This window comes from Bubalus kerabau, chromosome 17, assembly GCF_029407905.1.
Source record: "Bubalus kerabau isolate K-KA32 ecotype Philippines breed swamp buffalo chromosome 17, PCC_UOA_SB_1v2, whole genome shotgun sequence".
Taxonomy (NCBI): domain Eukaryota; kingdom Metazoa; phylum Chordata; class Mammalia; order Artiodactyla; family Bovidae; genus Bubalus; species Bubalus kerabau.
In genome coordinates this window covers 61,282,967-61,309,521 of record NC_073640.1, presented here as the reverse complement: position 1 = coordinate 61,309,521, position 26,555 = coordinate 61,282,967, and the positions used below count along the sequence as shown (strand labels likewise).

Genomic DNA, 26,555 nt, shown 5'->3' with positions numbered 1-26,555 from the left:
CTAGAAACCCCAAAGGACATCTACATACATAGCTGGTTAGAAATGCCCAAGCTCATTTCTTAGTACTAACTCAATCACTAGCAATGGGAACTTGAAATACACGATTGACTAAGACCAGCCAGGACTTCCTAATAAACTGGGATATAGGTGGCCTTGCCAAAGGTCACCTTGCCAGATGATTAAACAAAAAGAAGATTGTTACCAAATAATGTATGCTAATGTTCACGTATGTCAGGGAGGTGAGTAATGGTGCTGTTGCAATATACCGATATTAGGAGGTGAGTGCAGGTGTTGACAAATATTTTCTGCAAAAAAGAACAGACAGATTTTCAAATTTGCAGGCCATAATATCTGTCACGACTATATTCTGCCTTTGCTATGTGAAAGCAGCACAGGCGGTACAAAACAGATTGGCATTGCTGGTTCAGCCTCTCGTCCTGTAGTCAACTCCTCGATTAAAAGCTAAACCAGGTCCTACAGTATAGCACAAGGAACTATATTCAATGTCCTGTCATAAATCATAATGGAAATTAATATCAAGGAGAATGTATATATATATATGTAACTGAATCACCTTGCTGTACAGTAGAAATTAACATATCATTGTAAATCAACTATACTTCAGCAAATTTAAAAAGAAAAACACACACAAAAAAAGCTAAAATACAGATGGTTTGGAACTACTGCCCTGTGATGTACAGTCTTCTGCTGCACCAGCAGAAACTGGAACCTCAACGCCACTACCAACACAACCATCCTTGGCGTCCAACTCTTCAACCATCACACACCTCTCTGTACCGGATACTGACTACACTACACACTTCCTTATTAACCCAAAACCTGGGCCAGACGCCCTCATGTGATGATCCAGTCCCCGCCCACCACTGAGCCCCGAATTAAATCCCTAACCTGAATCCAACACTGCGATTGTTGTCACCGACGAGGAAAAGTTAAAATTTTACATAACCTCCTGCTTGTTCTGCCTCTGCTTACTCCTTGCAAAGTTTGGATCACAGGTCACGTAGTCTCAGGAAGTGGGGATTTACAATACTAGGAACTGGAGCTTATCTCACTTACCCTTGTCCTGCTCTTTGCGATTGCCCAGCCCCTGCAATCCTGCTTAATCATGCCTGTCCCTGTAAAGGTCAGGCATGCCCCTCCCGGTCTTGACCGCTGTTCCCGCGCGCGCGAAACCCCTTAGTTTAAACCACCCTATTAGCAGCTGAAGTGACTTGGCAGCTTAGCATTAGCAGCTAATGTTGCCTACTATAGTCTGTCTATAAAAACTCTATAAACCCCTTGTTTATGGCTCAGAGCTTGAAGTGTTAACTCCTCTGGGCCCACCTGCTTAGTAAACCTGAGTTCTCCAACTCAGAGTGCGGTGCTTGGTTTCTCCATTACTGGTTTCTGCAACACATGTACACCTTGCAAGCCGAGTGATCTACAAAACCCCAAGGTCTGACAACTGGAAGAGTATCGATCGCTACACAATCTAATTACACTGATTCACAGGACACGCTCCCAATCCAAACCACAGACAAACTCCACGTCTGGTTCTCCACAAATCCGGTACCCACCTGGTTCCCCTTAAATATAACCACCTCGGCATTTCTACCCTCCCCCTCTGCCCTCTGGCAATAATCTCATGGGTCCAGACGGCACGAAGTCCATCTATCACCCTGGAAGAAAAAATACCACCACTGTAACAACAACAACAACAAATTCCAGTGACAAAAATTGCATGCTAACCTGATTTTCCTCCGACTGGCCATCCGCCTAAACAGCGTCGTGCTTCCGTGAACTGCTTTGACCTCCAGAACTGTCTACGGAAGCCGAGGTGGATCTGGGGTGTGCAGGAGCTGAGGCCCCGACTTCCGGTACGTCCTAGAGAAGCAATATGTCTGCGCCCAGCTCACCGCGGCCCCTTGGGAGCAGCCATGTTGGCACATCTGACGTACAGAAAACCCAGGGACGCGTTTGTGCCCCAGAAGCTGGGGGTGCCTGGAGGGTGAGAAGCCACTGAACTTCTCTCATTTCCTGGCACTTCGATTCTTGCAGAAAATAGGTACATTTCCAGTCTCAGGCTTCCCGAGACAAAACTGATGCAGACTAAGGTGCTTTCAAGCCTGCTAGGCAGGGAAGTAAAAGGCCACGGTGTATATTATCCACTTTGTATTAAAAAAAAAAAATCCAAACAGAAAGGTAAGAGTTCAATCGTCCAACTGGCAGCGGAGCTGCACTCCCAGAAAGGGAAAACAATACATCTGGTAAATGGATACCACGGAGGGAAATAGTTTGCAGGAAGCTGGTTTTTTAGAACAGAAAACAATTTCCAGGAGCTGTACAGTATGGGGCTGGCCATTAACAGGGCAAAGAGCAGCTGAACTACCCAAGTTGTGACTGGGGGTGGGGGCTGGGGAAAAGGCCACCAGAAGTGAGGCCATTAATGGTGTGGAGTCGATGGAAAAAGCTCGACTTGAATCCATCCCACCATAATGTGAGCGTGGTGATGGGGACAGTAACCCAAAATTTAGGGCAAAGAACATCAAAATTAAGTATGCCTCAGGCCGTTGTTAAAAATGAGGGGTCCTCAATTGTAGCCCCAGAGGTTCTGGTTTCAGAGCTGGGGGACATGGCTAGGATATTTGCATTAAGTTGCTCAGAGAATCTGAGGCGGGAAGGCTGTCAAATACAATCACTAGAAACAGTCCTGGAATATTCTCTAGTTACCTATATTAAGTACTAACTCTTAAGTCTTAGTTCAAATTATATCCAGAAAAGCTTGGGATGGGGAACCTCCCTCATTATTACCAAAGCGTCCATGCGTGTGTGCTATCTCGCTTCAGTTGTGTCTGAGTCTGTGCCACCCCCGTGGACTGTACTGTAGCCCACCAGGCTCCTCTGTCCATGGGAGAGAGTGCTTCTATGAATACTAGAGTGGGTTGCTGCTCTCCTCCAAGGGAAATTCCCGATTCAGGGATTGAACCTGGGCCTCCTGCATAGCAGTAGATTTTTTACTGTCTGAGCCACCATGGAATCATGTATATGTATAACTGAATCCTTTGCTGTACACTTGAAACTAACACAGCATTGTAAATCAACCATATTCCAATAAAATTAAAATATTAAAAACAAAATAGAATGGTATTAAGAAGTGGGGCATTAAGAGGCAACTGGGTCCAAAGGGTGGAGCCCTCATGATTGGGAATAGTGCCTTTATAGAAGAGAACCCACCCCTGCTTTGCCCTTTCCCCAACATGAGGATACAGTGGGATGAGCATCTTCTATGAAGCAGGAGCCCTCATTAGATACCAAGTCTGTCTATGGCTGTAATACCCTGAATGTGCTGATGTCATTTGAGCTGAAAAGCTCACAGGATCAGGCCTGCTTAGTACTTGGATGGGAGATACTAAATCTGCAGGCCCCTTAATCTGGGACTTTGTAGCTTCCAGAACTGTTAGAAATGAATTTCTGTTTCTATAAGCTATGCAGGTGATGATCTTCTATTATGTTAACTGGAAGGAACTATGAAAATATCTATTTTGTTTAGTGTATGTATTTACATCCTCTTACTGTTAACAGATTAGCTGATGTACTACTTAAAAATAATAGTTACCTCAAAGCTCTCTCTGGGAGACCCTGGGTTTTTTCATGGGCTTAATCACCACTGTAATCTCAGCTACTAGGACGGGACCCAATAAAAAGGGAAGTATTCAACAAATACTCAGTAAATGAATAAAATGACTCAATCTAAGACTCAAGCAAACTGGCTCGATCTAAATCCCTCTGCATAATATAAAATTTCTTAGAGTTTAAGGTAGACATCCCAGTTTTCAGTCAATCCTTCACCTTGCCCTGGAGAAACAGAACCGATATATATATATACATATCCCATAGCCCACCAAACCAGTATTAGCCCTATTTGTTCACAGGAACCTTCCACATACAAATTGTATGCTTAAAAACTTCACCTACTTATTTCTTCCACTTAGTTGGACTCAGGCTTCCTTCCTTCATTCAACTGACACAACAGAGCAATTGATGTGTTTGTGTTTGGGTTAACATCAGATTATGCCTCAGTATCAATGCATATATTTAACTGGATGAGTATATCATGGGTTCCTGGTCTCAGCATTTATACATTTTCTCTCAGTATAAACTTTTCAGCCACCATTTGACCTAGAAATTTTTGCTCAACGATTTCTAACTTTTACACATAGTATGTCTTGAGTTTTTTTCCTAGGGGTTTTCTGTGACACAAAATAAAACATAATTGACCACCGAAGGCACAACCACGCTCACTGCGTTCTTAAGGGTTCTGTCCTCTGTAGACCCTCTGTCATCTCCTGCGGGTGCACACCTGCCCATGGGTGGTCCCGTTATGATGACGTTCCTATTTGCTAGGAGTTCACCGATGTTGACTGACGGCTGAAGGGCCATGGAAGGCACCTGCACAGCCACCAAGTTAACAAGGTTCTTCTCCCGCATGGCATCACTTGTCTGTGAGGCAGGATTCTCCCCCTTGATTGCATCTCCAGGTTTCTCTCTTGTGTGTATTTTCTTATGTTTACCAAGGCAAGACATGTAGGCAAAAGCTTTCCCACACTCATTGCAGGTATAAGGCCTCTCTCCCGTGTGAGTCCTTTGATGGACAATGAGCTTTTGCTTTGTAGTGAAGGCTTTCCCACAGTCACTGCATTCAAAGGGTTTCTCTCCTGTGTGAATTCTTTGATGTTTAATGAGACCTGACTTCTGGGAACAGGATTTTCCACACTCACTACACACAAAAGGAGTCTTTCCCGTGTGAAATCTCTGATGGGCAATGAGGCAGGTCTTCTGGATGAAGCCTTTTCCACATTCATTGCATGTGTAAGGTTTCTCACCTGTGTGAATTCGCTGATGTACAATGAGGTTTCCCTTCTGGATGAAGCCCTTTCCACAGTCACTGCAGATATACCGTTTCTCTCCGGTGTGGGTTTTCTGGTGTATATTGAGCCGTGATTTCTTGAGGAAGGCTTTGCCACAATCAGTGCACTGGTAAGGTTTCTCTCCTGTGTGTGTTCTCTGATGTTCAGTGAGCATGAATTTTCTAGAGAATGCTTTGTCACAAAGATTACATTGATGGGGCTTCTCTCCTGTGTGAATTATCTGATGATCAGTGAGCCAAGACTTTTTGATGAAAGCTTTCCCACATTCACCACATACATGAGGCTTCTCTGTTTTTTTAGTTTTCTGATACTCATTGAGTGGGGATTTGGAGCTGATGAGTTTTTGGCTTTGGGGGAATTTAATTTCAGGATGAAACTGTTCACTGTCAGCATGGCGACAGGATTTCTCATCTCCAGTAAGCTCATTGGAGCTCTTTATTTCATAGCTGAGGTTTTGAGAAAGTAAAGTTAAATTTGATTTCATACATTTACCATGTAAGTCAAACACATCATGATGCTGCCTGAGCAGAAAATGAGTTATGCTCTGATGAACAGCATTTTCTAGTGGGTTCTGTTCATGCCATTGTTCTAGTCTCTTCTCCATGCTCTCATTTTGTAAGTACTCCAGCAGGTGGTCATCAAATTTCCAGACTTCTAGGAAAGAGAAGAAAAATGAATTTCCTAAAAATACCTTGATGTGAGGAATCTTTATGGGGATGTTTTCATAAGTGTAAATAAAATTCTATGTTTAATGTTCCCTGCACATTGGAACAGTGCCACATACCAGTCAAAAGGAAAAAGTAGTTAGTGTAAAACACAGGGTTGGATAATTCAGAATGAAAAAGTACAGATTTGAATACCTTCTAAACTATAGCCTTGCAGACATGCAGAGACTGTAAAATACAAGAATGTTCTGTGAGAAGGAGCCCAGAGGTTGCAGGGCACCTTATCCACATTGTGATATGGACTCATCCAGTCCACAGATCCTGACTGCTGACCATGGTGGACCAGGAATGGTGCTAGTGTTGGGGAGTCACAAACACATTCCACAGGTGTACAGAGCCCATGCTATAGCAGGATAAAACCACTTCACGGGGCAGAGACAGAATATGAGGAAAACAGCTACAGGCTGTGAAAACTGGTGGGAAGGAGTGATGGAGAGGGAGAGAGGTGGAGGAAATCTGGCTCAATTTGAAGGAAGACAGGCCTCCCTATGGATCCAGTGTTGTTGTTGGCATGAGGGGAATGAAGAGAATGGCACAGGGACTTCCCTAGCAGTTTAGCCATTAAGCCTCTTTGCTTCCAGTACAGGAAGCTTAGGTTCAATCCCCGGTGTGTTAGTCGCTCAGCTGTGTTCGACTCTTTTGCGACCACATGGACTGGAGCCTGCCAGGTTCCTCTGACCATAGAATTCTCTAGGCCAGAATTCTGGAATGGGTTGCCATTCCCTTCTCCAGGGCATCTTCCCAACCCAGGGATCAAACCCAGGTCTCCCGCATTGCAGGCAGATTCTTTAGCATCTGAGTAAGATTCCACATGTCTTTCGGCAAAAAATTTTTAAAAAGAAGGGGAAAAAAGAAATAAAATGATACAGCAGACAACTGCAAGCACATCTAAGTTACAATCTGCACCTCAGAGAGCTGCTCCCTTTTCTAAAAGAGGAGCCCTGGCTCACACTGGTCCATTATGCAACTTAATTTCATCGCAGCACTTTTCACCACCTAGACATATTATTTATTATAAATTTTGATTAAATTCATGTCTCATCCTCTTAGAACAAAAGCTCTCGGTCTGTTTTTTCAACTGCTGTGTTTGTGTACGTGTTAGTTGCTCAGTTGTATTCAACTCTTTGCAATCTCACGGACTGCAGCCCAGCAAGCTCCTCTGTCCATGGAATTTCCCAGTGGGTTGGAGTGGGCTGCCATTTCCTTCTCCAGGGGTCTTTCCAACCCAGGGATTGAACCTGGGTCTACTACCTTGCAGGTGAATTCTTTCCTGTCTGAGTGGCTCAGACTGCTGTAATGTTCCAGTTTACACTTCACTATCAAAAAATTCATAGAGGAAGGAATCAAGGAAGCTAGCTATTCCATGTATAGAACAGACTGGGAGGTTTAGGAAGATGAAAATCTCTGTGTGAATAAGATGATCTGTCATAATGATCACGGAAAAGAGAATTTTTTTGTCCTGAAAGGGAATGTGGTTACCTGGTACTTAATTTTATCAGGATACCAGGGGAAAGAAATTAAAGCTTTCAGGAAGTGAATGTGATGGTAAGGTCTACAACAAATGAGAAGAAATTTCAAAACTAGTAAATACACAAAGGAATTAACTGGAAGTAGGCAAGAATTATGATCGAGTTGAGGCTGGAACTAAGAATGCAGGATGTTAAAATAATTTTCTAGTTAAAAATTCACCCTGAACAGCTGAGCCCTTTAAAGAGGAGAGCTCTGCAAGGGGGCACAGTGGATGTAAAGTCTGACTAGCCAGGATGGAGGCTGCACAGGAGTAAGGGAGAAGCTAACTTGTAGGGTTTCCTGGGAGGGAAGATGATCCACAACCAGATAGTTACTAGGAACTAAGGAGAGTTGCCATCAAGATGAGGAAATCGTACAGAACCAAGTCTGTGCTGGATCACACTGGGGAGGTATCAACTTGGGAGTTTTCTCCAGTGAGCCAAAGGAATTTGTTAGCTTATTAGAAAGAAGAAAACTTGGAAGATCAAGAGATCATTGAGTAAGAGGGAAAGCAAAACATTAGTAAAACCTTAGAGCGGAGAGAAGGCCCAGTGAAGACCAGTTTACTTTGGGGCCAGCATCCAATGGGATGGTTGTGAGAAAGGAAATCAATATGAACAGTGGAGCAGGAAGGGGCAGTAGACGGCAGCAGACAGAGAGGAATTCAAAGTTTTCTCTGTGGAGGGCTTCACTGGTAGCTCAGTGGTAAAGAAACTGCCTGCCAATGCAGGAGACACAAGTTTGATCCCTGATCCGGGAAAACCCGACATGCTGGGGAGCAACAAAGCCCGTGGGCCACAACTATCAAGCCTGTCCTCTAGCACCTGGGAACTGCAACAACTGAAGCTCTTGAGCTCTAGAGCCCGTGCTCCACAAGAGAAGCCGCTGCAATGAGAAGCCTCTGCACCAAAACTAGGGAGTAGCGCCCCTTCACCGCAACTAGAGAAAAGCCAGCATGCAGCAACGAAGACAAAGCACAGCCAAAAACAAACATTTTTAGAAAAAGTCTTCTCTGTGGCGAGAGGTCCTGGAAGGGGGAATTTCATAGAAAATGAGGTGGAAGAGTATGGAGAAGGAAAAGATATGAAAATGGTAGGAAAAAGAACACTAGGCAAACAAAAATCAAGATGGCAGTAAAATAAAGAAACAGATCCCAGAAGACACAGAATATTTCCTAAAAAGGGATACATTCTTCTCTAAACTCCTACAATACTTTGGCCACCTGATGCAAAGAACTGACTCATTTAAAAAGATCCTGATGCTGGGAAAGACTGAAGGTGGGAGGAGAAGGGGATGACAGAGGATGAGATGGTTGGATGGCATCACCGACTCAATGGACATGAGTTTGAGTGAACTCCGGGAGTTGGTGATGGACAGGGAGGCCTGGCGTGCTGCCATCCATGGGGTCACAAAGAGTCGGACATGACTGAGTGACTGAACTGAACTGAAACTCCTACAAAGAAAAGTTCTCTGATACTGGGAGAGAAATGCAGGGAGGCACTGTTCACCCATCCTCCAATCCCCTCGCAGCTGTGGCTCTTCTCTGACAGGGTCATTTCCACAGCCTGTCCCCCTGGTGGTCTCTCACTCACCTGAACGGGTTTGACAGTGGATTTCATCATCCATCATCCATGGTTCTCCTTGATCCAATTTGGAGAGTACCTCTGGTGTGCTTGCTTGAAAACCTGTTCATGGGAAATGACAGACTATTTAGGCCCAGTGAGTTTGCCTTGGGGTCTGTGAAGACAGCAGAACGCTACATGTCACAACCTACAGAGTCAAGGCTTTTCTCACAGGAGAAGAGAGAATACACCCACTTCTCTTGGGCCAGAGAGGACACTGAGCATCACAGATGCTCCAGAGCTTTCAGAAGCTGAGAAAGGAAAGGCCACTGACTGGGGACCTGGTCAGTGACCCAGGGGAGCCGTCCTCACCCACAAACACCAGGTTGCTATAGTTCTCCAGCATCACATCCCTGTACAGGGCCTTCTGAACAGGGGCCAGGAGCTGCCACTCCTCCCACGTGAAGTCCACGGCCACATCGTCAAATGTGAGGGTTTCCTGTAATAAGAGAGGTGTGTAATGATGATGTCATCTTGATGATATGGAAGAAATGTTAAAAGTGTTCTGCTCATTTCCACTTTACAGGCTGCACTGAGATATCCAGTAGGGCTTTTATTTTAATGTATCATTAAAGAAGCAAATGCCTAATACAACATTCTCTAATTGTGTAGTTAGTCATCCATTCATTTATCCAATTGGAACTTTCTATAGTATGTAGAACTAAATCTTCTTGTTAAACTAGAAACACTACATTCTCACATATATATGTGTGTATATATATAACAGGAAAAGATATACAAATTTATACTTTATAGAATAACGAAAATGATTTTTTACAGGTTTCTACAAACCCACTGGGGAACAAAGGAAAGAATAAAACAAACCAGAAGTCACCTGGGCTTGGATCATTTTCCTCTGTTCTCTGAAAACACTGTCGATGTATCTCGTGGATCTGCTCTCAATTTCTGTTCTGAAACTTGTCTTCAACCAAGCATATCCCCAGAAAATGCTGCTACCAAATCCTATAACTTCTTCCTCTTTTGACTGATTCTTTTGCTCCTGGGGACTCAGGACCTTGGGTGGAGGAGAAAATTCAAGCTGAGGGTACATTTCCTCTGGGCCCAGAGGATATTGCTACTCCTGGGTGCTCAGCTTAACCCAATGCCCACAGCATTGCCGAGTGTCCCTTTACTGGTAGCCCCAGAATATTTTATGCTTCTGGCCAAAAAAGCCTAAGCTTCTGTGACGGAGGTAGTGTTCTCTTGTTCCACAAACTTTAAGTGGGATGACTGTCAAACGAGATGAGGAGCAAGAGATTCACCCAGCAGCAGGCCTCGGGAGCAGGAGAATCGCAGGCACTGCAGTTATACAGAAGGGCCCACGTGGGAGGATAGGCACTGCGCGCTGTTTTCTCTAAACCATGTGCGGTCAGGGACCTACTCAGACATTTTTATACATCCCGTGACTACACACACTTAATTTTGAAAACCACCATGCTGCTCAAAGCAGAAATGCTTTGTTATAAAAAATACTGGTAATATCTTAGAAGGTTTTAAATACATAAGAAATTAAAATACAAAATAATCGTATATAAATGAAGTTGAAGTGCTCTAAGACTACGTTGTCAGAAGAAAGTATAAAAGTACTAATTAACATAAGAATTTGACAAACAAAAATTATATGTCATACGTACTCTCCAGTGTCATAATGAACACTAACAACTTTCTTAAAACACAGTTTGTGGTGCTATCAGAACAGGGATATGTAATAACAAGAAACTCATCCACAACAAGGTGCGATTCTGACACCAATTTGATACGCAGTTCTTTTTCTAACACATCAGGAAACAATTCTACAACACCAGCTGGATGTCCTACACTTCAACTCATTTCCGCCACTATGTACCTGGAGATATCATAGTTCATGAGTTAAAGGCTCAGTCCTATGAGACTGGCCTCTACCCTCTGCTTCAAGGGCAAACACAAGTCCAGTTTGTCACCTGTGCTTCTAAGCAACTGGCCACAGAGCGCAGGGTCCAATGACCCCCTCCTTGGGTTGATTCATTTGCTAGAGGAGGGAATTCTGTGGAGGTCCAGTGGCTAGGACTCTGTGCTTCTACTGCAGGGGGTGTGGGTTCCATCCCTGGTCAGGAAACTAAGATCCCACATGCTGTGTGGCACAGCCAAAAACAAAACAAAACAAAACCAAGACCAAAAACAAAACAAACAAAAAATATGCTAGAACAGCTCCCGAACTCAGAGAAACATTTTAGGTATTATATTTACTTACAAAAAGATGTAACTCAGGAACAGGCAGATGGAAGAGGTGCCTGCCCAGGACAGGGTAAGTGTGGAAGGGCGAGGAGTGCCTCCTACAGGAGGGTCACTCTCCCTGCATCTCCACATGTTCACCAAGCCAGAAGCAACTTCACTCTGAAGAATACATCTAAGAAATACATCCCTCCAAAAATCTGGGGCCTCCCTCCAAAAATATGGGTTAAACCAGAGGACACTGTCATGAATCTCCATAGTAACATTATTCATAATGAACCGAAATGCAAGCAACACAAATTTCATAAGTAGTCGGAAAATCATATAGTCAAACAATAGAATGCTATGGAAAAACAACAGTCTTTGCTCAGCTTTCATGCTAAGAATACCTTTTACATCTTTCAAGGATAATAAAACAAAAATAAAGACTTATACATGAGAGAATGGTGGCATACAAACCACAAAATATTTGCTATGTGGATATTTATATATTTGCATAATCCTGTTACACGGCGGGGGTGGAGAGGGAGTACATCTATGTGCAAGAACATAACTGAGTCTCACAAATATTGAGCCTGACATTAAAAAAAAGTGCATGATGTGGAGAAAACTCTAATTTGAAAAGCTTTAGGCATCCCAATGTTCATAGCAGAACTACTTACAATAGCCAAGACACAGATGCAACCCAAGTGTCCATCAATAGATGAACAGATAAGGAAGATGTGGTATAAAAATATATACAGTTGAAGACAGGCAAAACTATAATAATGATGAGGAATGAATAATTACAACACCATAAAGAAAACCTGAAAGAATAAGTTAACATTAGAAAACTGGGCCAAAATTTTTCAACAATATCATTATCAACATGAGAAAAGAGATCCAAGGCCTTACTTCTTTAAAAGAAAAAAATGCTTCTCTAGAAACCCCAAAGCACATTTCTACATACATAGCTGGTTAGAACCGCCCCATATACATAAGCTCTTTTCTTAGTACTAACTCAATCACTAGCAATAGGAACTCAAACCACATGATTGACTAAGACCAGTCAGGACTTCCCAATAAATTGGGATATGGATGACCTTGCCAGAAGGCACCTTGCCAGATAATTAAGCAAAATGAAGATTCTGTTAGCAAAGAACAAAGTTTTCACGTATGTCAGGGAGGTAAGTAACGGTGTGTGTTAGTTGCTCAGTCGTGTCCTACTTTTTGCATCCCAGGGACTGTAGGCTGCGAGGCTCCTCTGTCCATGGAATTCTCCTGGCAAGAATACTGGAGCAGGTTGCCATTTCCTTCTCCAAAGTAATGGTGCTGTTGCACTATATCGTTATTAGGAGGTGACTGCAAGTGTTGACCAATATTTTCTGCAAAAAGTACACACGGATTTTCAAATTTGCAAGCCAAAATGTCTCTGTCACGATATACTCTATTTTTGCAGTGCAAAAGCCGCACAGACAATATAAGACAGATTGGCATTGCTGACTCAGTCTCTCCTTCTATAGACAACTTCTCGATTAAAAGCTAAACACCAGGATAACCAAGGTCCTACAGTATATCACAGGAGCTATATTCAATGTCCTGTCATAAATCATAATGAAAAAGAATATTAAAGAGAATGTGTATATATATCTGAATCACCTTGCTATACAGTAGAAATTCACAATTATGTAAACCAATTATACTTCAATAAATTTAAAAAGAAAACACACGTACACAAAAGATAAAATATAGATGGTTTGGAACTATTGCCCTGGGATGTACGGTCTTCTGTCGCTTTTTTATGAACCGGAAACCTGGTACAGACATCCTCATGAGATGACCCAGGCACACCCCGCCATCACTGAGCCCCGAATTAAATCCCCAATCTGAATCGGACACTGCGATCGTCGTCAATGCCACCTGTACACCATGCAATCGGAGTGATCCACAGAACCCCAAGCCTTGAAAACTGGAAGAAGAGCACTGATCTCTACAGAATCTAATCATACTGACCCCCAGGACACCCCCAACGCAAACCACAGACAAACTCCGCGTCTGGTTCCCAAATCCAGTACCCACCTGGTTCCCCTTACATATAACCACCTCGGCACTTCTGCCGTATGCCTCTGCCCTCTGGAGATAATCCCAGGGGTCCAGACAGCACCAAGTCCACGTATCACCCTGGGCGAAACAATACCACTACTGTGACGACAAAAAAAAAGGGGGGGGGTGGAATCCAGGGACAAAAATCACACACTAAACAGGTTTTCCCCAGACCGACGGGAACCTAAACGCCCTCCTACTTCGGTGAACTGCTTTGAAGTCTAGACCTGTCTACGGATGCCGAGGTGGATCTGAGCTGTCACTGGAGCCGACGAACCAACTTCCGTTACGTCCTAGACAGGCAATATGTCTGCGCCCAGATCACAACGCACCCCCCCCCACCCCGCCCCCACCGGCCAAGGGAGCGGCCATGTTGGCACATCTGACGTACGGAAAGCCCAGGGATGGATTTGGAGGCCAGGAGCTGGGATGGCCTGGAGGGTGAGGAGCCACTAAAATTCTCTCATTTCCTCACATTTCGACTCTTGCAGAAAATAGGTACGTTTTCAGTCTCAAGCTTCATGAGGCAAAAATAATGCCGGCTAAGGTGCTTTCAGCGGAGAAGGCAATGGCACCCCACTCCAGTACTCTTGCTTGGAAAATCCCACGGACGGAGGAGCCTGTTAGGCTGCAATCCATGGGGTCGCTAAGAGTCAGTCGACTGAGCGACTTCACTTTCACTTTTCACTTTCATGCATTGGAGAAGGAAATGGCAGCCCACTCCAGTGTTCTTGCTTGGAGAATCCCAGGGAGGGGGAGCCTGGTGGGCTGCCGTCTATGGGGTCGCACAGAGTCGGAAACGACTGAAGTGACTTAGCATAGCAAGGTGCTTTCAGAAGGCTAGTCATGGAAGTAAATATGGCCTCGGCATATATTATCCGTATTTTGTATAAATTGTATATAATTAAATTATATACAATTATATACAATATACAATTTGTATAAATTATATATGTAAATTGTATAAATTTTGTATAAATCCATATTTTTATACTTTGTATAAAAAAAAAAATTACAGAGAGGTAGGAGTTCACTGGTTGGCTTGGCAGCGAAGAACACACTCCCAGAAAGGGAAAAGAAAATACATTGGGTAAACGGACTCCAAGGAGAGCTTCCGGAGGGAAAATAGCTTGCAGGAAGCTGATTTTAAGAAGAGAAAAAAGATTTCCAGAAACTGCTACAGTATGGGGCTGGCCATTAACGAGGGAAAAGAGTGGCAGGGGCTACCCACGTTGTGACTGGGGGTTGGGGCTCAGGAAAAGGCCACCAGGAGTGAGGCCATTAATGGTGTGGAGTCAATGGGAAAAGCTCAACCTGAATCCATCCTGCCATAACAGAAGGGTGGTGATGGGGACAGTAACCCAAGATTTACGGCAAAGAATGTGAAAATTAAGTGTGAATCAGGCTGTTGTGACACCAGGCCATGGTTAAAAGAAACAGTCCAGGAATATTCTCTAGTTACCAATATTATGATGGGGGACTTCCTTTAGTACTTCAGTGTTGACTCAAATCGTATCCAGAAAAGCTTGGGGTGGAGAGCCTTCCCTATTATTACTAAAGCATGCATATGTGTGCTAAGTCACTTCAGTGGAGTCCCACTGCTTGCGATCCTATGGACTTTAGATCTCCAGGCTCCTCTGTCCATGGGATTCTCCATGCAAGAATACTGGAGTGGGTTGCTTTGCTCTCCTCCAGGAGATTTTCCCCACCCAGGGATTTAACTGGAGTTTCATGTCTCCTGCCGGAGAAGGCAATGGCACCCCACTCCAGTACTCTTGCCTGGAAAATCCCATGGACAGAGGAGCCTGGTAGGCTACTGTCCATGGGGTCGCTAAGAGTCAGACACGACTGAGCGACTTCACTTTCACTTTTCACTTTCATGCATTGGAAAAGGAAATGGCAACCCACTCCAGTGTTCTTGCTTGGAGAATCCCAGGGACGGGGGAGCCTGGTGGGCTGCCGGCTATGGGGTCACACAGAGTAGGACACGACTGAAGCGACTTAGCAGCAGCAGCAGCATGTCTCCTGTATTGGCAGGTGGGTTCTTTACCACTAGCTCAACCTGGAGCTTCCCTGATAGCTCAGTTGGTTAAGCATCCACCTGCAATGCAAGAGACCCCGGTTCCATTCCTGGGTCGGGAAGATCCCCTGGAGAAGGGATAGGCTACCCACTCCAGTATTCTCTGTCTTCCCGTGTGGCTCAGTTGGTAAAGAATCCGCTCACAATGTGGGAGACCTGGGTTTGATTCCTGGGTTGGGAAAATCCCCTGGAGAAGGGAAAGGCTACCCACTCCAGTAACATCAGACACGACTGAGCAACTTTCACTTTCCCCCTGGGACACCCAATAAATTATTATTACTAGGCTTTTTCTTCAAAGGACTTATCACTTGGTGACATCGTATCTATTGACTGTCTCTTCTTCACTATTCTGTAAGATCCATAAGGGGTATTCCCTTGCCCGTGTTGGTTTCTGATTTATCTTCGGTGTGGAGTACAGTGTCTTGCACAGTGTTGTTGCTTTAAAATATATCTGAAGGAGTGAATTATCCAATAACCCAACATTTCAGATTGAATTCCAAGACAGCCACAGCATGGCAAATTTCCATTTCCTTTCCTGTGAATAAGACCCAAATGTTTATAACTTGGATAGGTGGATAACTACAGGGTAGTTAGGAAATTAAGGGAAAGTAGGGCTTCTCTGGTCGCTCAGACAGTAAAGAATCCGCCTGCAATGTGGGAGTCCTGGGTTCAATCCCTGGGTCTGGAAAATCCCCTGGAGGAGGGCATGGCAACTCACTCCAGTATTCTTGCCTGGAGAATTCCATGGACAGAGGAGCCTGGTGAGCTATAGTCCGTAGGATCACAAAGAATCGGACACGACTGAATCAACTTAGCATGCATGCACTCAGGATAGTGAGAGGCCAAGAGCCCTACTCTCAGAAGAGGGAGAAGGAAGAGAAAGCACGTCTCAGTTCAGCAGGTAACAGTGAAGCTGGAATTTTTGAAATGGCAGCAGCTTTCAAGAGTTTTGAGAGCTTTGCCCTTTAGACAAAGTTTTTTCACCACATCCTTTAAGAATGTCACCTCCCATCTCCTATGTTTTCCTCCATTCTTAGACATGAAACCAGTCAATCATAAAGGAAATCAACCCTGAATATTCATTGGAAGGACTGACGCTGACCCTCCAATACTTTGGCCACCCAATGCAGAGAGACAACTCATTGGAAAAGACCCTGATGCTGGGAAAGATGGGTAAGAGAAGGGGGAGGCAGAGGATGAGATGGTTAGATAGCATCACTGACTCGACAGGAATTTGAGCAAACTCTGGGAGATAGTGAAGGACAGGGAAGCCTGGCGTGCTACAATCCATGGGGTCACAAAGAGGTGACATGACTCAATGACTGAACAACTTAGAAACTGCAATTCCTGTCCTTTCTATCTGAGGATCCTCTTTCATTTTGCTTTTCCCTGTTTATATTAAGTCTCTAATCACACACAATTTAGAAGACAGCTATGTTCTTTAGAACTGTCTTCCAGTGGCTTACTCCCTTCAGTGACAAAAAACCAATTAGTCCATTAGCTTGTTCATTCAAGTCCCAAATAAATGATTGCTTATTTTTCTGCGCTGGGAAATATAACTTTCTAGGGTGATGGAAATGATGACAGATTTCTCTCAGTATGTACTTTTCAGCCATATCACTCAGAGGATGCCATGATCTTCGTTTTCTGAATGTTGAGCTTTAAGCCAACTTTTTCAGTCTCCACTTTCACTTTCATCAAGAGGCTTTTTAGTTCCTCTTCACTTTCTGCCATAAGGGTGGTGTCATCTGCATATCTGAGGTTATTGATATTTCTCCCGGCAATCCTGATTCCAGCTTGTGTTTCTTCCAGTCCAGCGTTTCTCATGATATACTCTGCATATAAGTTAAATAAACAGGATGACAATATACAGCCTTGATGTACTCCTTTTCCTATTTGGAACCAGTCTGTTGTTCCATGTCCAGTTATTATACCTATTTTAGCTATGACAAACCTGGACATTGTTTTGAAAAGCAGTGACATTACTCTGCTGACAAAGGTCCGTATAGTCAAGGCTGTGGTCTTCCCAGTGGTCACATATGGGTGTGAGAGCTTGCCCATAGAGAAGGCAGATCACCAAAAATTTGATAGCTTCAAACTATGGTGCTAGAGAAGACTCCTGGAAGCCCCTTGGACTGCAAGGAGAACAAATCAGTCAATATTAAGGGAAATTTAACCCTGAATACACTTTGGAAGGACTGATGCTGAAGCTGAAGCTCCAGTATTATGGTCATCTGATGTGAACAGCAGACTCACTGGAAAAGTCCCTGATGCTGGGAAATATTGAGGACAGGAGAAGAGAGTGCCAGAGGATGAGATGGCAGGATGGCATCACCGATGCAATGGACGTGAACTGGGGCAAACTCTGGGAGATGGTGAGAGATAGGGAGGCCTGATGTGCTGCAGTCCATGGGATCGCAAAGAGTCAGACATGACTGGGCAACTGAACAACAACTACAAATACCTATTTTAAATTTTTATTTGGAGAAAACTTTAGATTTACACAAAAGCCACAAAGTACTACAAAGAATGCATATATACCTTCATTTGACTTCCTCTCATGTGAATATTTCATATAACCTTGGTGTGTGTGTGCTCAGTTGCATCTGACTCTTCACGGCCCTATGAACTGTATCCTGCTAGGCTCCTCTGTCCGTGGGATTCTCCAGGCAAGAACACTGGGGTGGGTTGTCATGCCCTCCTCCAGGGGATCTTCCTGACTCAGGGATCAGACTCAAGCCTCCTGCATCTCTTGCATTGCAGACAGATTCTTTACCCAGTGAGCCACCTGGGTAGCCCCTATGTAACCATGATACGTTTGTCAAATTGAGATATTAACATTGCTATGACACGCAACTAAATTAGTTTCTATTTGGATTTCACAACTTTTTCCACTACTGTCCTCTTTCTGTCTCAGGATTCAACCCAGGGAATACTGCCTTTAAACATCATGTTTTCCTGAATTCCCTTGTTCTGTGACCATTCCTCACCCTTTTCTCTTTTTCCTGTCTTCATTTTGAGGAATACTGATCAGGTATTTGAGATATTGACCTTCTTTTAGGTCAGTCTGTTTTCCTCATTAAACAAGGGCTCTCCATATTGGAAAAGACACCTCTGAATCGAAGTCCCTTTCTAATAACATCATGTCTAGGCTATCAAAGGGACAACAAAGGTAATATTTGCCAGATTTTTCCACTGAAAATAGCAAAAAAAATTTGACCAAAAAGAACCAACATATAGAGCTCACATCAACAGATTTCAAGATTTATAAACCTTCAGTAGTATTGGTGAAAGGATAAAACACAGAACAAAGGAATACAATAGAGATCCCAAGAAGACCCACATAAGTCAATTACACTCAAGTGTTTCACAGAGGTAAAAAGTTTATTCAAAATGGAGAAAGATAGACTTTTCAGCAAATAATGCTGGAATACTTAGAGGTCCATAGGCCTAAAAAAAAAAAAAAAAAAAGCCGGTGGGGGGTGGGAGGGACAGTGCGGGGGCGGGGACTCTCAAAAGAATCTCAACACATTCATCCCATAAGCCCTATACTGATAAAGAACTGATATCCAAAACAGTTCTTAAAAGTCAATAAGAGCCTGCTGAGCAGTGGGCTGATTTCCTTTAGGATTCACTGGTTTGATCTCCTTGCTGTCCAAGAACAGGAGCTGGGTATTAAATTGCTACCCTAGGGGAGAAACCGTGCTCATTAGTTTCACACCTTCCATCCAGTTTTCAATTACTGAGTCTTGCAGAGCTTAACACATGCACCCTAAACCCTGACCAACAGAACCACTGATGATTAAACACTTCAGCTTAAGCCTTAATCAAAGGCCCCATTACTAACACCCAGATTCCTCAGTCTCAATCCATAGGAAACCCCTGATACGGACACTGACATGCATCCCCTCTTCACTGACCGTCCATAGACCCCTCCCTGGGGATTCTTACCCAGAATCAGGCTCACCAGCTTGAGCCCCTAAACAGTCCTTCCGTAGCTACCAAAGCCTGAACCTGGTCTGAAACCAGTTCTTCTAATGTGTTCTCCCCAAAGTGCATCTGTGGCTATTGCTAGGGACTTGGAGGGCCCGGGAGGATGTGTATCTGCTGAGGGCTCTAGGTGAGTTTCCTGAGTTCTGGCTTCGCACAGGTTCTATGACATCACATGGCTCCATGACCTCAGAGAGGTTCTGGCCTTTAGGATGGGAATGGCTTTAACAGCTGTTATCACTTTGCTAGGTGGGAAGACATGGAAATGTCATATGGGTACCCCACTGCCTTCGTCTCTTTGCAAGAGATGGTCACAGGTCACAGGCACCTTAAGTCTTCTGAGGCCAGCACCTTGCCAAGGCCAATGTGGTACGAGATGCGTTCTGGTCATCAGTTTGGGCAAAACTGGCAAGTTGATGGTGCCCTTGAGCCCTTGGGCAGTAACACCTTGAGTGCAGCCAGTTTGCCTGAAGTCTGATATTCTGTGGAAGAAAAAAATGTGCAGAGAGCTTCTGGTTGTATCAAAGGTTGAATTTACTTGAGGTCTATGTTGGAAAAAATCTATGCTTGTATTTCTTTTACTCACACTACTGCCACACTTGCAACACGTGTGACATGTCTGTCACCTCCTTTACACCATTGGGTCCTTAAGTCTGACTCAGTTATAACCCTGTCTATGCAGAGATATTGCCAGACCCCAGAAGTAAAGGGCTCAGTCCTGTAAGAATGCTGCTGCCCCAGTACAGGTGCCAGTTGTAAGTAGCAGGTCCCCAAGTTACCTACAACTTGTCTGACTTGGCTACAAATCTGAGATTTCCACAACCTCTGCTTTGGGTTCAATTAGTTTGCTAAAAGGGCTTCTCAGGCAGCACTAGTGGTGAAGAACCCACCTGCCAGTGCAGGAGACCTAAGAGACACGAGTTCAATCCCTGGCTCAGGAAGATTTCCCTGGAGGAGGGCACGGTAACCCACTCCAGAATCCTTGCCTGGAGAATCCCACAGACAGCCTGTCAGTGGGGTCCATGAACTTTGCGACACTCCAGGGGGTTGCAAAGAGTCAGACATGACTGAAGCGACTTAGCACGGCACAGCTTGCTGAAAAGCTCACAGAACTCAGTTTATTAAAGGAAACGGTAAAGAACACAGATGAATGACCAAATGAAGAGAAAAACAGGACTGGGAGGGCCTTGAGCACAGGAGCTTCTGCTCCTACACTGTGGTGTGTTCCTCTCCCCAGGCCTGTATGTGTTCATCCATCTAGAAGCTCTCCAAAGCACACACTATTGGGACTTTATAGAGGCTTCCTTGGAGAAGGCAATGGCACCCCACTCTAGTACTCTTGCCTGGAAAAGCCCATGGATGGAAGAGCCTGGTAGGCTGCAGTCCATGGGGTCGCTAAGAGTCGGACATGACTGAGTGACTTCACTTTGACTTTTCACTTTCATGCCTTGGAGAAGGAAATGGCAACCCACTCCAGTATTCTTGCCTAGAGAATCCCAGGGATGGGGGAGCCTGGTGGGCTGCCGTCTATGGGGTCGCATAGAGTCGGACACGACTGAAGCGACTTAGCAGCAGCAGCAGCAGCAGGAGGCTTCCTTACATAGGCATGATCAATTAGTCACTCCGTTTTTAGACCTTCTCTGCTCTCTGGAGGATGGGAAGTGGGCTGAAAATTTCAAACTTCTAATCATGGCTTGATCTTTCTGGTGACCAGCCCCTATCCAGGAGGCCACCCACAGCCACATCAATAGCATAAGAGACATTCCAGATGCTCTCATTATGTAGAATTTACAAGGGTTCTGGAGCTCTGTGCCAGAAACTGGTAGCACAGACCAGCAGGTCAATTTTCTATTATTTCACAAGGTCAAACTCAAAAGGATATATGCTAAACAATTCTATTTTTCTAATATTCTCTAAATGAAAAAACATAGCTGCAAAAAGATCTGTGATGCCAAGGGTCAGGGAAAGGTTGTGACTATGAGCATGTACAATGAGGGAGTTTGTGTTGACAAAGCATTCTGAATTTTTACTGTGTTGTTGGTTATATAAACCTACATATATGATTGTTTCTTGAAGTGATATATAAAAATCAAACAAAACTGAGTGCATGGTAAAACTGGCACGATCAACCCAATTGTAGTTAATAGCACTGTAACAATTTCAGTTTCCTCTGTTTATGGTTAACTGTGTGCTTATATAACATTTTAGCTTTGGGAAGAGTGGGCTGAAAAGCATTTAGAAAATCTCTGGAATATTTCAATTTTTGTAATTTTAAACTTACCTCAAAATTCAAAATTATAAAAATATCACATTTATATTAATTTTATAAACCCCCAAATGCTACTTATCAGATCAGATCAGTCGCTCAGTCGTGTCCGACTCTTTGCGACCCCATGAATCGCAGCACGCCAGGCCTCCCTGTCCATCACCAACTCCCGGAGTTCACTCAGACTCACGCCCATCAAGTCAGTGATGCCATCCAGCCATCTCATCCTCTGTCGTCTCCTTCTCCTCCTGCCCCCAATCCCTCCCAGCATCAGAGTCTTTTCCAATGAGTCAACTCTTTGCATGAGGTGGCCAAAGTACTGGAGTTTCAGCTTCAGCATCATTCCCTCCAAAGAAATCTCAGGGCTGATCTCCTTCAGAATGGACTAGTTGAATCTCATTGCAGTCCAAGGGACTCTCAAGAGTCTTCTCCAACACCACAGTTCAAAAGCATCAATTCTTCGGCGCTCAGCCTTCTTCACAGCCCAACTCTCACGTCCATACATGACCACAGGAAAAACCATAGCCTCGACTAGACGAACCTTTGTTGGCAAAGTAATGTCTCTGCTTTTGAATATGCTATCTAGGTTGGTCATAACTTTCCTTCCAAGGAGTAAGCATCTTTTAATTTCATGGCTGCAGTCACCATCTGTAGTGATTTTGGAGCCCAGGAAAATTAAGTCTGACACTGTTTCCACTGTTTCCCCATCTATTTCCCATGAAGTGGTGGGACCAGATGCCATGATCTTCGTTTTCTGAATGTTGAGCTTTAAGCCAACTTTTTCAGTCTCCACTTTCACTTTCATCAAGAAGCTTTTGAGTTCCTCTTCACTTGCTGCCATAAGGGTGGTGTCATCTGCATACCTGAGGTTATTGATATTTCTCCCGGCAATCTTGATTCCAGCTTGTGTTTCTAACAGTCCAGCGTTTCTCATGATGTACTCTGCATATAAGTTAAATAAACAGGGTGACAATATACCTTGACAAACTCCTTTTGCTATTTGGAACCAGTCTGTTGTTCCATGTCCAGATCTAACTGTTGCTTCCTGACCTGCATACAAATTTCTCAAGAGGCAGATCATGTGGTCTGGTATTCCCATCTCTTTCAGAATTTTCCACAGTTTATTGTGATCCACACAGTCAAAGGCTTTGGCATAGTCACTAAAGCAGAAATAGATGTTTTTCTGGAATTCTCTTGCTTTTTCTGTGATCCAGCGGATGGTGGCAATTTGATCTCTGGTTCCTCTGCCTTTTCTAAAACCAGCTTGAACATCAGGAAGTTCACGGTTCACATATTGCTGAAGCCTGGCTTGAAGAATTTTGAGCATTACTTTACTAGCGTGTGAGATGAGTGCAATTGTGCGGTAGTTTGAGCATTCTTTGGCATTGCCTTTCTTTGGGATTGGAATGAAAACTGACCTTTTCCAGTCCTGTGGCCACTGCTGAGTTTTCCAAAGTTGCTGGCATATTGAGTGCAGCACTTTCACAGCATCATCTTTCAGGATTTGGAATAGCTCAACTGGAATTCCATCATCTCCACTAGCTTTGTTCATAGTGATGCTTTCTAAGGCCCACTTGACTTCACATTCCAGGATGTCTGGCTCTAGGTCAGTGATCACACCATCGTGATTATCTGGGTCATGAAGATCTTTTTTGTGCAGTTCTGTGTATTCTTGCCATCTCTTCTTAATGAATTTGGCTAAATACATCCAAATACATGGAGTAGTACTTATGAAATTAATACAGTGTTTCATTTTGAAGTACTTCAAATACTTTGAAATAACACAAATTTAGAACCAAAGAAATGTGAAAGTTAAATAATAAAATGGTCATTGAACACTCCTGCACTGTATACATTAGAATTCAATCTGGGACACGACTGAGCGACTTCACTTTGACTTTTCACTTTCATGCATTGGAGAAGGAAATGGCAACCCACTCCAGTGTTCTTGCCTGGAGAATCCCAGGGACGGGGAAGCCTAGTGGGCTGCCGTCTATGGGGTCGCACAGAGTCGGACACGACTGAAGCGACTTAGCAGCAGCAGCAGTGACAACACTAACTACTACTACTTAAAATGTATAAGATCAATGGCAAGACAACTAGAAATATGGTTGAAATTATCCTTTCTCTTGGGGCTTGTGAGGTGTATCATCCCTTAAGTTTAGACTTATGACATAATACTTTTCTTTATCCTTTCCGCAAGGCTACTTTCCTTCATTGTTATCAGATATTTTGTTAAAGCCCATGATATTGAATGGGTTTCTGCCCAGATTTCCTGACAAATGATGTGGTAATGTTACTCAAATCTTGCCATATTTATCGCCATAGTAAAGTATTTCTCCAGAGTTAACTGACATCTGTTGAAATGTTATTTCTGGGCAAAGGCTTCCCCACAGTTGTATTTCTATTAATTTCTAATTATAGAAATATTCACTCACCTGTGATTCATGATGAACACATATGATCTGGTCTATTCCCACTGACGGCTTTTCTAGACTTTCACACTACATAGGTTTTATCTCAGTATATTTTTTGGACATAAAATGTCCTAAAATATTTTCACCAAGGCTGGTTTTCAGTTCAGTTCAGTCACTCCGTCGTGTCCAACTCTTTGCAACCCCATGAACCGCAGCACGCCAGGCCTCCCTGTCCATCACCAACTCCTGGAGTCTACCCAAACCCATGTCCATTGAGTCAGTGATGCCATCCAACCATCTCATCCTCTGTTGTCCCCTTCTCCTTCTGCCCTCAATCTTTCCCTGCATCGGGGTCTTTTCCAATGAGTCAGCTCTTCGCATCAGGTGGCCAAAGTATTGGAGTTTCAACTTCAACATCCGTCCTTCCAATGAACACCCAGGACTGATCTCCTTTAGGATGGACTGGTTGGCTCTCCCTGCAGTCCAAGGGACTCTCAAGAGTCTTCACCAACACCACAGTTCAAAAGCATCAATTCTTCAGCACTTAGCTTTCTTTATAGTCCAACTCTCACATCCATACATGACCACTGGAAAAACCACAGCCTTGACTAGATGGACCTTTGTTGACAAAGTAATGTCTCTGCTTTTTAATATTCTGTCTAGGTTGGTCATAACTTTCCTTCCAAGGAGTAAGCATCTTTTAATTTCATGGCTGAAATAACCATCTGCAGTGATTTTGGAGCCCCCAAAAATAAAGTCAGCCACTGTTTCCATTGTTTCCCCATCTATTTCCCATGAAGTGATGGGACCAGATGCCATGATCTTAGTTTTCTGAATGTTGAGCTTTAAGCCAACTTTTTCACTCTCCTTTTTCACTTTCACCAGGAGGCTTTTTAGTTTCTCTTCACTTTCTGCCATAAGAGTGGTGTCATCTGCATATCTGAGGTTATTGATATTTCTCCTGGCAGTCTTGATTCCAGCTTGTGCTTCATCCAGCCCAGCATTTCTCATGATGTACTCTGCATATAAGTTAAATAAACAGGGTGACAATATACAGCCTTGATGTACTCCTTTTCCTATTTGGCACCAGTCTGTTGTTCCATGTCCAGTTCTAACTGTTGCTTCCTGAACTGCATATAGGTTTCTCAAGAGGCAGGTCAGGTGATCTGGTATGCCCATCTCTTTCAGATTTTTCCACAGTTCATTGTGATCCACACAGTCAAAGGCTTTGCCATAGTCAATCAAGCAGAAATAGATGTTTTTCTGGAACTCTCTTGCTTTTTCTATGATCCAGTGGATGTTGGCAATTTGATCTCTGGTTCCTCTGCCTTTTCTAAATCCAGCTTGAACATCTGGAAGTTCACAGTTCACGTATTGCTGAAGCCTGGCTTGGAGAATTTTAAGAATCACTTTACTAGTGTGTGAGACGAGTGCAATCGTGCAGTAATTTGAGCATTCTTTGGCATTGCCTTTCTTTGCGATTGGAATGAAAACTGACCTTTTCCAGTCCTGTGGCCACTGCTGAGTTTTCCAAAGTTGCTGGCATATTGAGTGCAGCACTTTCACAGCATCATCTTTCAGGATTTGGAATAGCTCAACTGGAATTCCATCACCTCCACTAGCTTTGTTTGTAGTGATGCTTCCTAAGGCCCACTTGACTTCCATTCCAGGATGTCTGGCTCTAGGTCAGTGATCACACCATCATGATTATCTGGGTCGTGAAGATCTTTTTTGTACAGTTCTTCTGTGTGTTCTTGCCACCTCTTAATATCTTCTGATTCGGTTAGGTCCCTACCATTTCTGTCCTTTATTGAGCCCATCTTTGCATGAAATGTTCCCTTGGTATCTCTAATTTTCTTGAAGAGATCTCTAGTCTTTCCCATTCTATTGTTTTCCTCTATTTCTTTGCATTGATTGCTGAGGAAGGCTTTCTTTTCTCTCCTTGCTATTCTTTGGAACTCTGTATTCAAATGGGTATATCCTTCCTTTTCTCCTTTGCTTTTCACAGCTATTTGTAAGGCCTCTTCAGACAGCAATTTTCCTTTTTGCATTTCTTTTTCTTGGGGATGGTCTTGATTCCTGTCTCCTGTACAATTGCATTTACCTCCATCCATAGTTCATCAGGCACTTTATCAGATCTAGTCCCTTAAATCTATTTCTCACTTCCACTGTATAGTCATAAGGGATTTGATTTATGTCATACCTGAATGGTCTAGTGGTTTTCTCCACTTTCTTCAATTTCAGTCTGAATGTGGCAATAAGGGGTTCGTGATTTGAGCCACAGTCTACTCTTGGTCTTGTTTTTGCTGACTGTATAGAGCTTCTCCATCGTTGGCTGCAAAGAATATAATCCATCTGATTTCAGTGTCGACCATCTGGCTTAAAGCTCAACATTAAGAAAACGAAGATCATGGCATCTGGTCCCACCACTTCATGGGAAATAGATGGGGAAACAGTGGAAACAGTGTCAGACTTTATTTTTCTGGGCTCCAAAATCACTGCAGATGGTGACTGCAGCCATGAAATTAAAAGACGCTTACTCCTTGGAAGGAAAGGTATGACCAACCTAGATAGCATATTCAAAAGCAGAGACATTACTTTGCCAACAAAGGTCCGTCTAGTCAAGCCTATGGTTTTTCCTGTGGTCATGTATGGATGTGAGAGTTGGACTGTGAAGAAGGCTGAGCGCCAAGGAATTGATGCTTTTGAACTGTGGTGTTGGAGA

General features: G+C 43.7%; 2 protein-coding genes across 5 annotated transcripts in view; both read right to left on the bottom strand.

The window, feature by feature from the left end:
• LOC129631710 (zinc finger protein 160-like) overlaps positions 1 to 1,830 on the bottom strand; it is a 466,782-nt gene extending 464,952 nt beyond the window's left edge. The window contains exon 1 of the mRNA XM_055552892.1: positions 1,750 to 1,830. The gene's annotated coding sequence lies outside the window, so the exon portion shown is untranslated. The remainder of the gene's footprint in view (positions 1 to 1,749) is intronic.
• Positions 1 to 13,317, bottom strand: part of ZNF350 (zinc finger protein 350) — a 39,736-nt gene extending 26,419 nt beyond the window's left edge. For 2 of the 4 annotated variants that reach the window (XM_055552941.1, XM_055552942.1), the window contains exons 1-6: positions 13,054 to 13,317; positions 12,202 to 12,359; positions 9,620 to 9,799; positions 9,097 to 9,223; positions 8,755 to 8,847; positions 1,750 to 5,582 (exon numbers count right to left, since the gene is read on the bottom strand). In XM_055552941.1, the coding sequence (XP_055408916.1) occupies positions 4,240 to 5,582; positions 8,755 to 8,847; positions 9,097 to 9,223; positions 9,620 to 9,799; positions 12,202 to 12,246 (1,788 nt within the window). In that variant the 5' untranslated portion in view covers positions 12,247 to 12,359; positions 13,054 to 13,317 and the 3' untranslated portion in view covers positions 1,750 to 4,239. The remainder of the gene's footprint in view (positions 1 to 1,749; positions 5,583 to 8,754; positions 8,848 to 9,096; positions 9,224 to 9,619; positions 9,800 to 12,201; positions 12,360 to 13,053) is intronic. The other 2 variants (XM_055552943.1, XM_055552944.1) reach the window with 2 other exon arrangements.
• Between the last annotated feature and the right edge of the window lie 13,238 nt (positions 13,318 to 26,555).